This window comes from Oreochromis niloticus, linkage group LG16 (genome assembly GCF_001858045.2).
Source record: "Oreochromis niloticus isolate F11D_XX linkage group LG16, O_niloticus_UMD_NMBU, whole genome shotgun sequence".
NCBI classification, from domain to species: Eukaryota; Metazoa; Chordata; class Actinopteri; order Cichliformes; family Cichlidae; genus Oreochromis; species Oreochromis niloticus.
The window spans coordinates 13,402,305-13,416,654 of NC_031987.2; the positions used below are offsets into that span (position 1 = coordinate 13,402,305).

The following is a 14,350-nucleotide window of genomic DNA, read 5'->3' on the forward strand; positions in this document are numbered from 1 at the left end:
AGTGCATGACTGTGTACTCCTGCCTGCAGGCAGATGGTCAGGATAATACACAGAAGCTGAAACAGTACTGAAAACGTGGGCCAGCCTCGTTTCTCTTTAGCAGATCTCCCCAGTGAGTGGCACTCATCAGTATTCACCATGCATAGTGATGTGAGCGTAAGGACACACAGCACCCCCTGGCTTTAATCCAGTGAAATGAACCATGAGTAAACACGCTGTTTACAGCTTTCTTTACTGTACGTGTAGTATAAAAAATGCACCGGGCTATCAGTGAGGGGCAGCTTCCTAATACTGATGTGCCTCTCTCCTGTGCAGTCATGTCTTTTTCAATCTCTGCCTTACCCTATCTTTGTTTACCAGTGTTTTGTGCCTGAAGGCATAAAATAAAATACCACAAACATAACATACATATACGGTACATTTTCTAAAACTCACTTTAATCACATTACAAATAAGAGTAAGCTGTGGCCAAAATCCATTTCAGTATTCCAAAAGTTAGATAAAACTGATGGCTGCTATTAATGCATTTGTTTGTAGAGAATCCCCCATCAGCTGAAGTGACATCTCAAACATGTTTACTCAGACTTTTACTTTTTTTTTCTTCACCAATTCTAGCTTACCATATTTGCGTGGATCCTTGTCTGCTGGCAGATTGGCGCGTAGGATGAAGTTGTTGAGGCTGTTTAAGTATGCTGGCATTGTGTGGTGACCCTCCGGGTTGAACCAGACCTACACTCATGCACACAAGCAAAAACACAGACATGCATAAAAACGAACATCATTCACAACACTAGAGATCAGGAAATGTAGGTATACTATATATTAAAACAACAAAAACACTTTAATAACACAAAGAAGGCAGACGTCTTCATCTACACTGGCACAATTCCTGCAGTAAAGCATATTTATGATGACAATGATGGTGTAACAATTCAGCTCCATTTCCATGCACTGAGTAAACACGTTTGGTTAAGACGTCAGGTTTTAACTCTTGACAACTAATCAGTACGGCAGTTAATCTGATAATGAGAAAAGGGGCAGGGAAGCATCGTTACCTTAGACAGCGTACGGTTTTCGGGCACAGCTGTGATGTCCATTTTTAAGTCCGCCGGGAGTGGCATGCCAAAAGCAAAACCACCGTACCTGGAAAAACAAAATATTGACTAAAACAAGGAGCTTTGCTTGATGCTGAGAAACTCGATGTAAAACGCTGTGATTTTCATTTGGTTGTTTTGCTTTTAATCAAGAGTAAATTTTCAACATATGCAGATGAGAGAACCATTTCAGGGTAAAAGCACCCAAGCCCAAATTATAAGTATGATTACCATTATCAACAAGGTGCTAGAAACCAATTTGTGTCAAGCTGAGAAACCAGGAAAACTATGCCTTTAGGCACTTACTAACTATTTTTCATAATTAATTAGATTTCTGCACATCTTTCTTTGGTAAAACGCCAGTCATTCCATGCAACTGAATACTGTGAAGACCATTTAAAGCCTCCCAGATGACTAACAAACTTTATTTCAGAGACTGCTTGCAGAATTCCAGAATTTCATTTAGGTCAATCGTCTCCTCTGAATTAATAAAAAAATGAAATGAATGAAAAGATTTGCAAACTATTCCTAACTATGTTAGCTCATTTTAATGATGTAATGTTATGAAATATGATTTAAAATTGTGAGCAATATGCCACAGTATGCTGAAATTTGAATGTACTTGAACAATGCTTAATTCGGCTCATTTAATCAGAGAATACTTTGATTGCACCACAGAGTACAGTAAATTATCAGTGAGGCATGTATAAAAGTTTCACTGTGGCTTCATTAACCACATGGATACATAGGCTCCAGTCACCTGTTCCTTATGAAGTCATTGGCTGTAGAAACTAGGTAGTTCTCCACATTGATGCCATTCAGATCATAAACAATCTGAGATGAGGGGATCTCCGTATGGGGGGGGCTGGTAGTTGTCTTTGTCGCAAATCTGCAGTGCAAAGAAAAGATAAATAAATATCTTCCCTTTTTCAAAAAAAACGTGAGCACAGGAAACACGTTTATGTGCCGACACACACACACACACACACACAGAAGTGAGAACACAGAGAATCACTCAATCGCACTGTTCTCGGTGACCTAGTCTCACCTGTTCTTTCTGAGTGCATTTGCAGATGTTGAATCCTTTCGAGCTGTTTCCACTGGAGCTCCACTTGTTTGTGTTTCTTGTGCAGTCGCTGAAAAAGAGGGAAAAAAAAGTTTCACCAAGTGAAATGAAGTGAGTTTGCAGTGAGCGGTACATACCACAACACTCTCCCTAGACACACCCCAGAAAATATTTTGAAAGTGAGGAGATATGATGACCCGCTAAAAGAAAGAAAACTGTAAAATCTAAAACCATTTATGAAGTAGCTGTAGGCTTACATGATTTTTGTGAGATCAGGATCTAAATCTTTCCTTTGATAACAGTTTTCAAAGCTGTTAATGTGTGCTGTAATATCATATTGTGTGAAATTTCTGTTTGTGTGGGCTGATGTTCAACTCCCACGCATTTTGCTCTCTGCCAAATGCTTTCAGGGACGCTCTGTGCAGATCAAAAACAGGTTGCGGCAATATTATTTGCATACACACCTGTTACTTTAGATTTCTAACACCAAGTAACAATGATCATAATCAGAGGATGATGCAATATATTTTCTATATATGTAAAAAAAAAATGTAAATACAGTAATCAGCCATTGTCCTGCTGTAATTACTGGACATGATGAGCAGACATGCAGGCTCTTTTTCCATGACAGGGTCTCTCTCTCTGTCCCTTCTCTTTCTCTCACTATCTTTTTTTATTTGGCTGAGAATTTTAAAATGCCTCTGAGGTCTGGTTCATGAGTGCCAACATTGATTTGAGTGCCTGCAAGGGGAAAATCTTCCCTATAAACACGGGGTGTTTATGGAATACAGATGATGCTCTCACATCGCAGAGTCCTGCTGCAGGCTTTCAGCCACATACACTGAGCAGAGCAGCAGAGAAATGAAGAGTGGAGGGACAGGAGAGAGACCAGAGACAGTGACAGGAATTGCAGAGAGGAAACTCTTGTAAAATAAAGATGGAAAGAGACTTGGATGAAGTGAAATATAAAAACGCTGTACATTTGACAAAGGCTTAAATACATAGAGAAAGCCAGTACAGGAATCAGCATGTCACTGATAAAAACAAAAAAAAAAAAATGCCATTAGTAGTATAATTACTTACAGGTTATCACGCTTGTCGAGGCAGGTGGTGTCCATCCCAGGGAATGACATCATGGTGTCTGCCAGACGCTGCGAGTTGGGATTCTGGTTGCTGTAGAATCAGAAAAGAGTTAGCCTTGACTCGGGAACACCAGATATGTTACAATAAGAGGATGTAACAGACACAAAAGGCTATTTCATGAGGATTCACTCAGCAGACTGATACAGCTGATAGCCAGCCAGCCAGATTTTACTTAATTTATGTGATGATTTGGGGGCCAAGGATCAACAGCATTTAACTACTAACTAAGATATTCTAATGGTTACATTAGTAACCATTAGAATGGCTTCTCTGAGCAAATAGAGAAAGAATGAGGACATTTGACTTGTCACTTTAGATTTAAGTGGATTTGTTTTATTTAAACCATTCCTTGCCTTAAAACGCACACAAGTAGCCTCATAAATAAAAATCATATTACATTTGCATCACTCTCAGAAAAAACTAAGAAAACACAGTGTTCTGGGAAAGTTCCAAAAATGTTGAAACGCTGAAGCATCTCTAGCCCTAAACTACCTATAACCTTCTTCTGCACTGCAAAAAAACCAACTGTTACTGAGATGAATAATTAATTATCATTTTTCAAGCCCTTTTGTATATCAAACTAAAGAGGAATGGGAGGAGCATCCATACGGTCTCTGATACAGTTTGGCACCTCAGCATTTTCTCTCTTGCTACATATCCCCTTGATCAAACAACAGCAGATCGGGAGGATGAAGACATCTTGCAATCTCCTGACACTCCTAATCTCTCTTCCTTTGATCTCACATTGTAGCCGTCTTCATCGCAAACATCTCTTACCCTCACATAGTCTCTTGTGCTCTCGCATTTTAAGGTCCGCATGCCCTTCAACAAACTACAGGATCAAATCAAAATCCTTTTATAACAAGTGTGGCATGCCTCCTGCAAATGATGCAGGACCCCAATGAACCTGTCGAGTAAGGTGGTGTATCAACCATTCAGTTCAGGAAGTGATTATCAACATCAGTTATGATGATATTTGTCTGTAGCCCTGTGGCTTATGTGATTTATATGGTTCCCCAGATACGATGCCCAAAAGTGTGGGCTTGTTTTATATTGCTACTTTGGCAAATCATAAAACTACTTTTCCTCTTTTCCAGTAGAATTGTCACTTTTCTGTGTTTATTTATTGCTTACTCAAAAAATAACTTCCTGAGATATTCTCAACTATTTCAAACATTTTTCCCCCACAGAAGCACACTTATTTGCCTAATTAACTTCTGTTTTGTCACTTTTTATGGTTTAACTGTATTTTCTGCGGGTACTGACCTGAAGAAGGAGTAGCTTGGTCCGATTTTGTAGAGCGCAGGGCTGAGTTGTAGCTCAGGATAGTGCTGTACGTCACTTTTGATAGACCCCAGGCTCATAGCAAACACTACAAACAGAACAGGAAGCAGGATTTGGGAAATCAGGCCCTTCCAGTCTCTGCGGCTGTGGTGGAATCTCTTGATCAGGATAGCTGACATTTGCTGCCAGGCCAGAGCCATGCCGGTCACTGTGGATGAACTGGTAAGTTCTGAAACACAGAAAAGAACAGAGAACAGAGCGAGGAGAGAATGATTTTAGGGCAAATTCACTTGCTATCTTAGTACTTTTATAAAGCCTTCATTGTCTTTTAAAGACAGTAAAGCTAAAGGCTACCATGCAGGCACAAAAGATGACAGTGCAATCCATCAAGAAGACTGCTCCAGTTGTAGAAGTTGTAGAACAAGCTCAGCAGAGTATTGGCAAAATATTTTAGGTTGTGTATGAAAACGTCAAATTTAAAATAACGAGCTCGGGTAAAAACGAAATGTCTTGAAAAGCAGAGACTCTGACAGCCATTGTTCCATATGTGGCCACCTTTAAGAAATCAATCCAGTTAATTTGTGAGAATTTGTCTTGTTGGAGCTGGTGGTGTTTATATTTAAAGTGTAACCAAAGCTTTTATAGTAATCTCTTATTTCACTTTAACACATGCATGCCTGCTGGAAGTGGCAAGTGTTAACTCTGAGATCTAAAGGTGTGTGATGCTGAACAAATGTTATGTTGATTATAAATTATCTATTCTCTGTGTAGTGTATTTTCAGTCTCTTGTTTTCTTCTATATGATTAAAGTTACTGTTGAATATTAACAGAATTTAACTTTTTTGACTATAAAACCTCTGTCATTTAATTTGCCTTGTCTTGACGTTCTAGTATATACTGCTTTTTATCAGTGTTTCTTTGTTTCGTTGTTTTTTTGTCAGAGGTATCAGTTTAGCAGCTTTTTTTTTTACAAAAAGAAGATGACAGCCATTGGTTAACAAAAAACAAACAAACCAACAAAAAAAATAACAGTGAACTCACTGATCCTGTCGCTGAAGCTTGTGCTGCTGTCACTGTCGTCTAAAGACAAGCTGTCGATGGATATAGTGTCGGAAACTGTCTCTGATATAGATGGGAGGCCATCCTCAGCTTTAGCTTCTGTCTGTCCATGAGTCAGTTGGAGGAACACCTGCAAATATATATAAAAAACAATATATAGTATCTGTATATGATATTTTTGACATTTTATGGTTTATGATATGCTGGCAGATATGTTAGTATGATAAAGTTTGGATCATATTAACCAAAGGGGCCTTTAAATGTACCTCGGCATCAGTGTGAGAGCTTACCTCCTCTAGTGTGGTGTCAGAGATACCATAGCCCCCCAACTGTAGAGCATCCAGGTTGGAGTCCAGTGCGGTAAGCAGAGAGCGGTATGAGGAGGCGTTGGATGAGTTGAAGGGTGGCAGTGAGTAGACCAAATCATTGCCCTGGGCTTCTTTCAGTCGTGCTTCAGGTACATGGGCTTGGACAAAGGCTTTAACTTCAGCGCTGTCAATCTGTTTATCTTCTGTTTTTTGCACCTGCAAGTAGAAAAGATGGAGAAAGTCAAATCTTACTTATAACACACTACCTAACGTATAACACACTGTTCCTGCTTTTCAGGATTTTTTACATGACATGACTAAGCAAAGCTGAGATAAACTTGGAAAAACTCACTTTTTTTCCTCACACTGTCTGATGGTTTCTGCTTTAGATTGCTGACATGACTGACTATCATCATAGAGGACACTTTTCTTAAAGTACAGAATACTGACAGAAACTTCAGGTTTGATCAAAATATACAAAATCAGATCGTTATTTATCCATGAGAGGGCATCATTTCTGTGTGTCTTAACACAGTTCATGTGGCCCTTTTTTAATATATCTGATACAAATTGACCTATTGCAACATGTCATGCGGGAAAAGATAAAACCCTGGGTTTCATTTTACACAAACAGTCCAGCTCTTTCATAAAAGCTTTTGGTGAAATGTTGCGCCTCTGCTGACCATTTACTTTGCAAGATGCCTCCCTGGTAAGAAAGATTCTGAGTAAAATGCATCAGAGGTAAGCTGCTGTTCTCTCATTTTTGGAACCAGTTGTCTGCTGGGAAAGCATATTTCACTAAAAAATAAATAAGTGGAAGTAGATTTTCATTAAAATTTCATGTTGTGGAAAAAAGCTGCTGTAAGCAGTCTTTATTGCTTCGACTGACATGGCGATTAGATGATTACCTTTTTGGTGAGGGTGAGTTTGTATCCTTGGCCTAGCTTTTCTTTCAAGTAGAATGGGGATCCACAGCATTTTAATCCTCCTTTCTCCAGGAAGGCGATGCGGTCACTCAGCACTTCTGCTTCGTCCAGGTGGTGGGTGGACATGATGATTGTGCGGTCTGAGAGGGCACACATATAAAAATATTTAGTCATGAAATATTACACTCATCTTTAACAGGTAAACCTTACACAAATGTCAAATGGAAGTGAAAATTACAAAAATCTGTAAGATTATTTTTACCAACTAAGCTAGTCTGTAAAGCTTTGTCATACTTTTATGGCTTCAGCAACTCCAAATAAACAAGCTAAAAAGCAGACATTATAAAGACAAATCCAAACACGAGCTCTATCATGCAAACACATCATAGAAACAGGCACACAAACAGCAAGAGATGTGGAAGATTTATTTTGAAACAGATTTTTCTGGCACTAAAATCTCCCAAAAGTCTGAGATGATGCCAATTACATGATATTTTCCAGAAACATCTGCTAAGGGAGCCTAAAAATACCTTTTCATTTATATTAAAATTATGCTTCGCTAAAGTCCATTCATGAAACAAAGCAGAGAAAAGTCCTGCAGTGAGCTGCAACCTGCAGGTTCACAGCTTGTTGCCCACCGTGTTTCTTAGAAAACAGATAGGAGGGTGCGTGTTCAGAGGAAAAACCCTAGTGTGAGACTTTCAGTTGTCTGTGCATTTTTAATACTAACAATGCACAAATGCAGTGCAATTATTTTTTTATGTACTACAGAGATTTTACATTGTACTTTAAGGGTAATTTAAAAAAGGTATGAGCTACACACTTACATACATACATATATTGTGTTAGAAAATAGAGCTACAATGTGCTTCAAACGAGTATGGCTTTCTGTCTTTGAGGGAAACCTGGTGTTTCCCTCAAAGACAAGGATAGACAAATACAACAAATTAAAAAAATATATATACAATTTGGTATATGAGTTATAAAAATGCAAGGGTACACAGGTGGGTATTAAAGGGCTTTAAAAGCAATCAACCAGTCCTTAAACTGTATTCAAAAACAAACTGTGAGTCAGTGTAACTCAGACAAGTGAGATATTTTCCCTGCACCTGGCGTTTGTCACCATCCAGGAAGGAGGATGTGCATTAATAAAACTACAATAAAAAACAATAAAACTACAAAACTACAAAAAACAGCGATTTATACAGACGAGTCAAGCTAAAGTTGGCCCACTGAGACTGCATATGTGCAGGTCTAAGATTTCCTGTGATAGAAACAACTTCATGGGGATGTTATTTCAGTGTTCAGTGTTTGAGTGTATCTGTCAGACTTACTTTTCTTGTGCTGGATTACAATGTCCCAGATGTTGCGCCTGGAGCAGGGATCGACTCCTGTAGTGGGTTCATCCAGAACCACCACACGAGAGCCCCCTATGAAGGCGATGGAGATTGACAGCTTGCGCTTCATGCCGCCTGATAGGGTGCCCACTCGCTTGTGTCTGTGAGCATACATCCCCGTGTCCTCTAGGATCCTGGCAGCAAAGTCGATGAAAAGCATTTAGGATGGAGCACATGTTAACTTTTTTTTTTTCAATGCATTATAATCCAGTTTGTGGGTGGTAGTTCCATCACTTCTATCAGTTACTCAGCAGGGGTTTGAGATTTCCTGAAACCAGGAGAGAGGTACATTTCTTGCCTTTAAATTCACTACTATTCTGCTCATATAAGACCATCTAGAAAAAGTCACATGAAGCAACTTAAAACTTTTTATGGTTTTATGGTATTCTGCTCATGTTTTCCTGCAGAAGCACATGGTATATTTGACAGCTCTAAAACACTAAAATAAGAGCGCGTTTCAAAGACAACAGGGATGCAATTTTAATTTTTTTTTTTTTTTTACTGCAGACTTGGAAATACACTATATAGCCATTACTGATTTTCAAATTATCCCTGTATAACCTTTCACTCTTGTGAAGCACTGGCAATTATTTCTTATGAAAGTCTCGTAACCTCTGCACATATTTTCTTTTTATTTGAGGGCCATGCCTTTAACTGAGCAAAGGACGGAGTTTAATGATGTACATATAAAGCAGCTTGTAAAGAGAATCCTTGTAACAGGTTAAATATATCATCAAGGTATCATTCTTAAAACAGAGCGTCTTTTTATACACCGAGCATATCAAGCTTTCTGCTCTGGTCACTCACGTGCGGACTTGTTCATGTAGTTCTCTGTCTGACCAATGTGGGGCCTTGATCTGTCCATACAGCAGCAGGTGCTCCTTGGTGGTCATGTGATCAAACAGGACGTCATACTGCATGCAGACTCCAAGCTCCCTGCGAACGTTCTCAATGTTTGTCTGCATGTCTCTACCGTAAACCTCTATGGTTCCCGAAGACGGGGCAAAAAGCCCAGTAAGAAGAGACCTACACAAAGAATACATGCATTTGTTAACAAAATTCACAAAAATGAATAAACAAATTCAATTTTTATTTCTCAGATCAAGTTATAAATGACAGAACATGCTCAAAAGACTTTTCATATACTAGGTGGCACATGAAAAGCTGAAAATGCCTTTTCTTTTTGTCCTATCTGCTAGTTTTCATATTTTCTCCCTGGCAGTTTCTTCTTAAATGACGACTTATTGTTCTCAAAAATATCATAGGGCATAAAATCCCTTCTTGGTTTTTGGTTTTTTCAGTGGTGTTAAATCTCATTCTGCCACTGCACTCATTGTATGTTTCCCTTGATAAGAGCGTCAGCAAAATGAGTCGCATTTAAAATGTAAATGTAAGTGCTCTAGTTGATGAAGACCCGTCAGGCGAATCGCTACCACAGTACATTTGCTGTGCCAGATTTGGACAAAACAATCTCCCTGTCAGCATCAGACCCTTGAAATGATTAAAGGGATGCACAAAATCTCATTTTAAATTGGATCATTTTGCTGCCAGGGAGGAAAGGAACAAAACTGCCCCACTTACATGGTGGTAGTCTTTCCAGCTCCATTGTGACCGAGCAGTGAGGTGACGTGGCCTTCATAGAAAGAAACATTAAGGTTTTGAATAGCCGCTTGGTCACCATAGGTCTTGGTGAGACCATGGAGAGCAACGCCAACTGGGAGCTCTGAGAAGTCTTCCCCAGTCTTGGTGGAAAGAGCGCTCTTTCCTGTTACAGACACAGAGAAGACAAACTGTAAATTAAACTAACAGCAGGCAAGAATTCCTTGTTCCTGTGTGTGCCACATTATAATTTTACGCACCTTTTCCCTTGTCGTTGGAGAAGGCAAGCTGGTCATTCTGCATGATGTTTGAGAAGAGAAGTCCTTTGGCAGTATTCTTCTTTGGTCGAACACAGCACAGGTCAGCCCAGAAGGAGAGTTTGAATGGGAAGTACCACGGAGCAGGGATGCCATATTTTCCTAATGGGTAAAATAACTGCAAATAAATCTCACATACACAATATATTTATATTTACATACCTATTTAAAGCTGGGACTACTAAACAAAGTAAACCAAGCTAAACCAACATGCATTTGCTTCAACTAGAAGCTGATTAATGTACAATTCACTTGATATTTTAAGCCAACGCTTACACATTCGCCTGTAAGTGAATTCTAACCTGTGTTATTCTAATTCTATTACTTTCTTTGAGAATAGGATGTATATAAAAGATGGACACAGCCACTGTTATTCATTGGTTGCACAGTGCTATCTTTTTAAGGCTTGAGCTGAAAATGTTTGCTGTCACCATCTTTTTGAAACCAAGCATTCAAGCTTGGATCTGACTATGGAAGCCAGGGAAACTGCACACTCATACAGAAGCAACCTATCAAACACTAGGAAACAGATGGACGCCACAATTTACAAAATGAACATCATGCTGTATTCATTAAGATTTCAAACCAGACCATAAACTCATGCATCAAGGGAGGAGAGAGCTGTTTTCCCATAGACGCCTATGCAACCAGCCCCCTGCTGGCCATGAAGAAGAATGCACTCTTCCCCTTTTCTCATTACTTTTCTGATCAACAGACTACACCTATATTTTATATGCAGCGTATATATCAGCTGACCTGACAAAAAAGACTAGCAAACAAAAACTCTAAAACATAAATAAATAATAACGATCGGCTTGACAAACTATGTCTGAGGTACTAAAATGGCCACAGGACATCAGCATCAATAGCTGAGTGAAAGAGGTAATAAATTTGTTCTTTTTTATTTTTTGTGCCCCAATTTACCTGGAAACACTGTGCGAATGTAAGCCCCAATGGTGAAGTAGAGGATAGAGTCGATGAGCATCAGCCAGCACAGCCAACCGAACGAGGCTGTGTCTCCAGCAATGGGCGAGGAGTATGAGTTGCTCCATTGAATTCCTAAAGGGGTTAACATAATGAAAGTTTTATGCTGCCTTCCACTGATTCACTTAGCTCACATATCAAAGAGATCTTGATGGTAGTCAGATGTCTACATGCTTGTACCTTCTCCTTGGGCCTCGTAGCGAGACATGTATTGACTGGCGTAACTGAAACAGGTCGGGGAAAACAATCCCTGTCAAAAAAGACAGAGGGAAATCAGACAGGATGCAAAACCAGAAAAAGGAGCATCAAAAATATATATACACACACATGTACATGTGCATATATATATGTGTGTGTGTGTCTGTTTATGCAGACATCCCTATATTAGGAGTGTCATTTTTTGAGACAATGTAAACAAAAAATCATTAATTTTGTAAAAAAACAAACAAACAAACAAAAAATGTTGTTCTAAGATGGATAGAATAAACAACATTTTCAAATGAAATTAAACGTCACCATGTCTTCTTCTACATTATTTATCTTCGCAAACCAAATTACATTACTTGGTGTTTAAATTATTCCAGAGTATACAAATGAGTTTCATATTCTTTAATAATGACAAATGAGGTTCACGGGAGCCTTACCAAGGCACTCTTCTGCATGAGCGTTAGACTGCCCTCCAGTGCGGTGACGATGATGAAGGGGAAGAAGCAGAGGATGTAAAGCAGGCTGCCACTCAGGCCGGCGATGTAGGTTTTGTCAAAGAAGGAGCTGACAAGATAACTGAAGGCTAAGATGCTCAAGCCATAGTCACACAGGTACAGGAAAATGAGGAAACTGTCACTGTTGGGCAGGATCTTGCCGTGCTTCAGCACCAGTGTCATGATGATGATGGTCACCAGCAGGTAGATAAAACACTCCACGAACCAGGCAAAGAAGTGACTGAGTGTGTTGACTCCCATCATTTTCATGTACTGTAAGAAAAACATGAAGAGAAAAAAACAGTTATGGAACTGTCAAAACAGATCCTGTGCCTATTTTGCCAATGGCGCCTGTCAATAAATATGGAATGAAAGTTTAGAAAGTGAAAAAACAAAATCAGGAATTACATGGCCGAGAAAATAAAATTCAGTTGTTTTTTTTAAACTTATCACGCTGTCTGTTTACCAGAAATAATTTGTATTTACAAACGACTGTGGGTGACTAATTACTTTTTGGAAAGAAAAGCCAAACTTTTCTTTTCAGGGGAAAAAAAACATTACCTCATGCAGCCTCAGTTCTCTCTCGTGCACAAGTTTCTTCACGAAATCAGCAATAAACAACACCCAGGCTACCATCAGCATAAGAGGGAAGACAAAAGAGATGGCCTCCAGGTACCTGGGGAATACAGAGATGGCAACTGTCAATCAAATTCCTTGAAAACATCCAATCATTGTCAGCAGCAGCAGAAGAAAACGCCTATCATCCAGTCACTGACTTGACAGATAGCGGAAGAGCAACATTGGGGTGGTTTGCAGATTCTGCCAGGAATCTTCAGATCCTTGTATTATTTACACAAATAAATGCCTTTCTACTGTATTTTTATTTTATTGCCAGTCATATCTGGAGCCTGATAGACAGGCTTTTAGTGCTTGCCATTGTACAGATTCACTATCCATATTTCACAGCTATCATATCAGAAATTGTGCAACTGGGTAATAAATCAGAATGAGGGAAACGCAAGGATCACTACATCTTATGGCTGGTCACAAAGCAGCCTGCTAGAGTTTGTGGCCTGCTCATTCTTCTTATAAGAGATATCAGGAGTATCTTATGTCACACTTGAAGGCAAGCACAAGCATACATATTAGGTTTGAGCATGATCTATTGGACAAAATGTGGCATACTGATGCCAAAAAAATGTTGAACTAGATACATACATATATATCTATATATATATCTGAAGAGTATACGATGAGTTTCCTTTGTAGGTAGGTATTATATAACTCTGGTCTTAATTGTGAATATTACTGTGAATATGAACTCACTCATCCCGGTGATAGCACGGATAGGGGAATGGCTGCAGCTGCACGGCTGTCTCTTTGGCTTTCTGTCCCGTCTGCGTCTCAATGATAGCTCGGTCAATGCTCTCCTGTAGGTAGATGAATCCCCGGTTGTAGCGCATTGTCTTTCTGGATGAGATGTACGACTCCTTGACAAAAAACCTGTTCCGGGCTCTGTCAGTACGCATTACATTGTCCATATGCATGCGGATAGTGTAGCTGACTTCGGGAGGCAGAGAGGTTGTGGCCTCACGCTTGTTTCTGGATGAGTCTGCATCTTTGGGAAGCTTGAAGATCACACCTGAAGGGCAGATTGTACAACCTCACTGTTAGGTTACCCAACTAACTTCGTAATTCATTACCCTAAATACAAAGTTGCAGGGTCACATCCCTTGTATCTATCTCATCTTAATACATTATCAACAGCCTTTAGAGAAAGCACTAGTGTCTAACCCAGAAACTAGTTGAGAAAAGGTCGTGAAAGGCACAATAACAACCTGAGTGGCTGTAAAAGTGAGCTGTAGTCATTTGCTATTCTGAGCCTAATGGGTGAATCATTGGAATTTCCCCTATTATTAAGGTGATATCACAGTTCTTGTCTACAGCATTACACTGTTCTAGGTCAGTTGTGTTCTCATACACATAATTTCATCTGTTAAGGAACTTTAGATCAACTGAAATTAACTTTCACTCAAGCAGATTAGAAACCACTGCTGGTCCTAGATACACGTGACATAGTCTGGTAGATCTCATCCTTTCACACAGAGATTCAACTCATTTACTCACTTCCATAGAGATCACGGTTTTTGGCAAGTTCCTGCGCTGCACTGTTGAGCTCGTCGGCAGAGTCAAAGCCACGGTATCGGTCAAACTTGATACAGGAAGAGATGTCAACCATCAAGGTGGATAAGGTGTTGATGTGATCCACTATCTCTTTGTTCTTCTCCAGCATCAGCGTCATGTTAGCTTTGAAAAGAATGAGATTTAGAAGTTTAGTGACAGGATTAAAACTCCAGGTGCAGTTTTATCTTTGATGGCAATAGAGTGCACCTAAAAATAATGGCACCACTTTACATTGCAGATCGGAAATAATGTGGTAATTGTGGAGTGCATTTGATAATAAAGGTGGAA

The 14,350-nt window shown here is 39.4% G+C and overlaps 1 protein-coding gene across 1 annotated transcript in view; it reads right to left on the reverse strand.

Annotated features, from left to right (window-relative positions):
* Nucleotides 1–14,350, reverse strand: part of abca12 (ATP-binding cassette, sub-family A (ABC1), member 12) — a 57,223-nt gene that overhangs the window by 14,919 nt on the left and 27,954 nt on the right. The window contains 20 exon segments of the mRNA XM_003445347.5: nt 621–729; nt 1,056–1,143; nt 1,855–1,958; nt 1,960–1,983; nt 2,143–2,230; nt 3,244–3,333; nt 4,570–4,816; nt 5,629–5,776; nt 5,937–6,170; nt 6,863–7,020; nt 8,215–8,411; nt 9,085–9,303; nt 9,859–10,042; nt 10,137–10,295; nt 11,118–11,252; nt 11,358–11,427; nt 11,822–12,151; nt 12,440–12,554; nt 13,205–13,520; nt 14,006–14,185. Coding sequence (XP_003445395.1) covers nt 621–729; nt 1,056–1,143; nt 1,855–1,958; nt 1,960–1,983; nt 2,143–2,230; nt 3,244–3,333; nt 4,570–4,816; nt 5,629–5,776; nt 5,937–6,170; nt 6,863–7,020; nt 8,215–8,411; nt 9,085–9,303; nt 9,859–10,042; nt 10,137–10,295; nt 11,118–11,252; nt 11,358–11,427; nt 11,822–12,151; nt 12,440–12,554; nt 13,205–13,520; nt 14,006–14,185 — 3,195 coding nt within the window.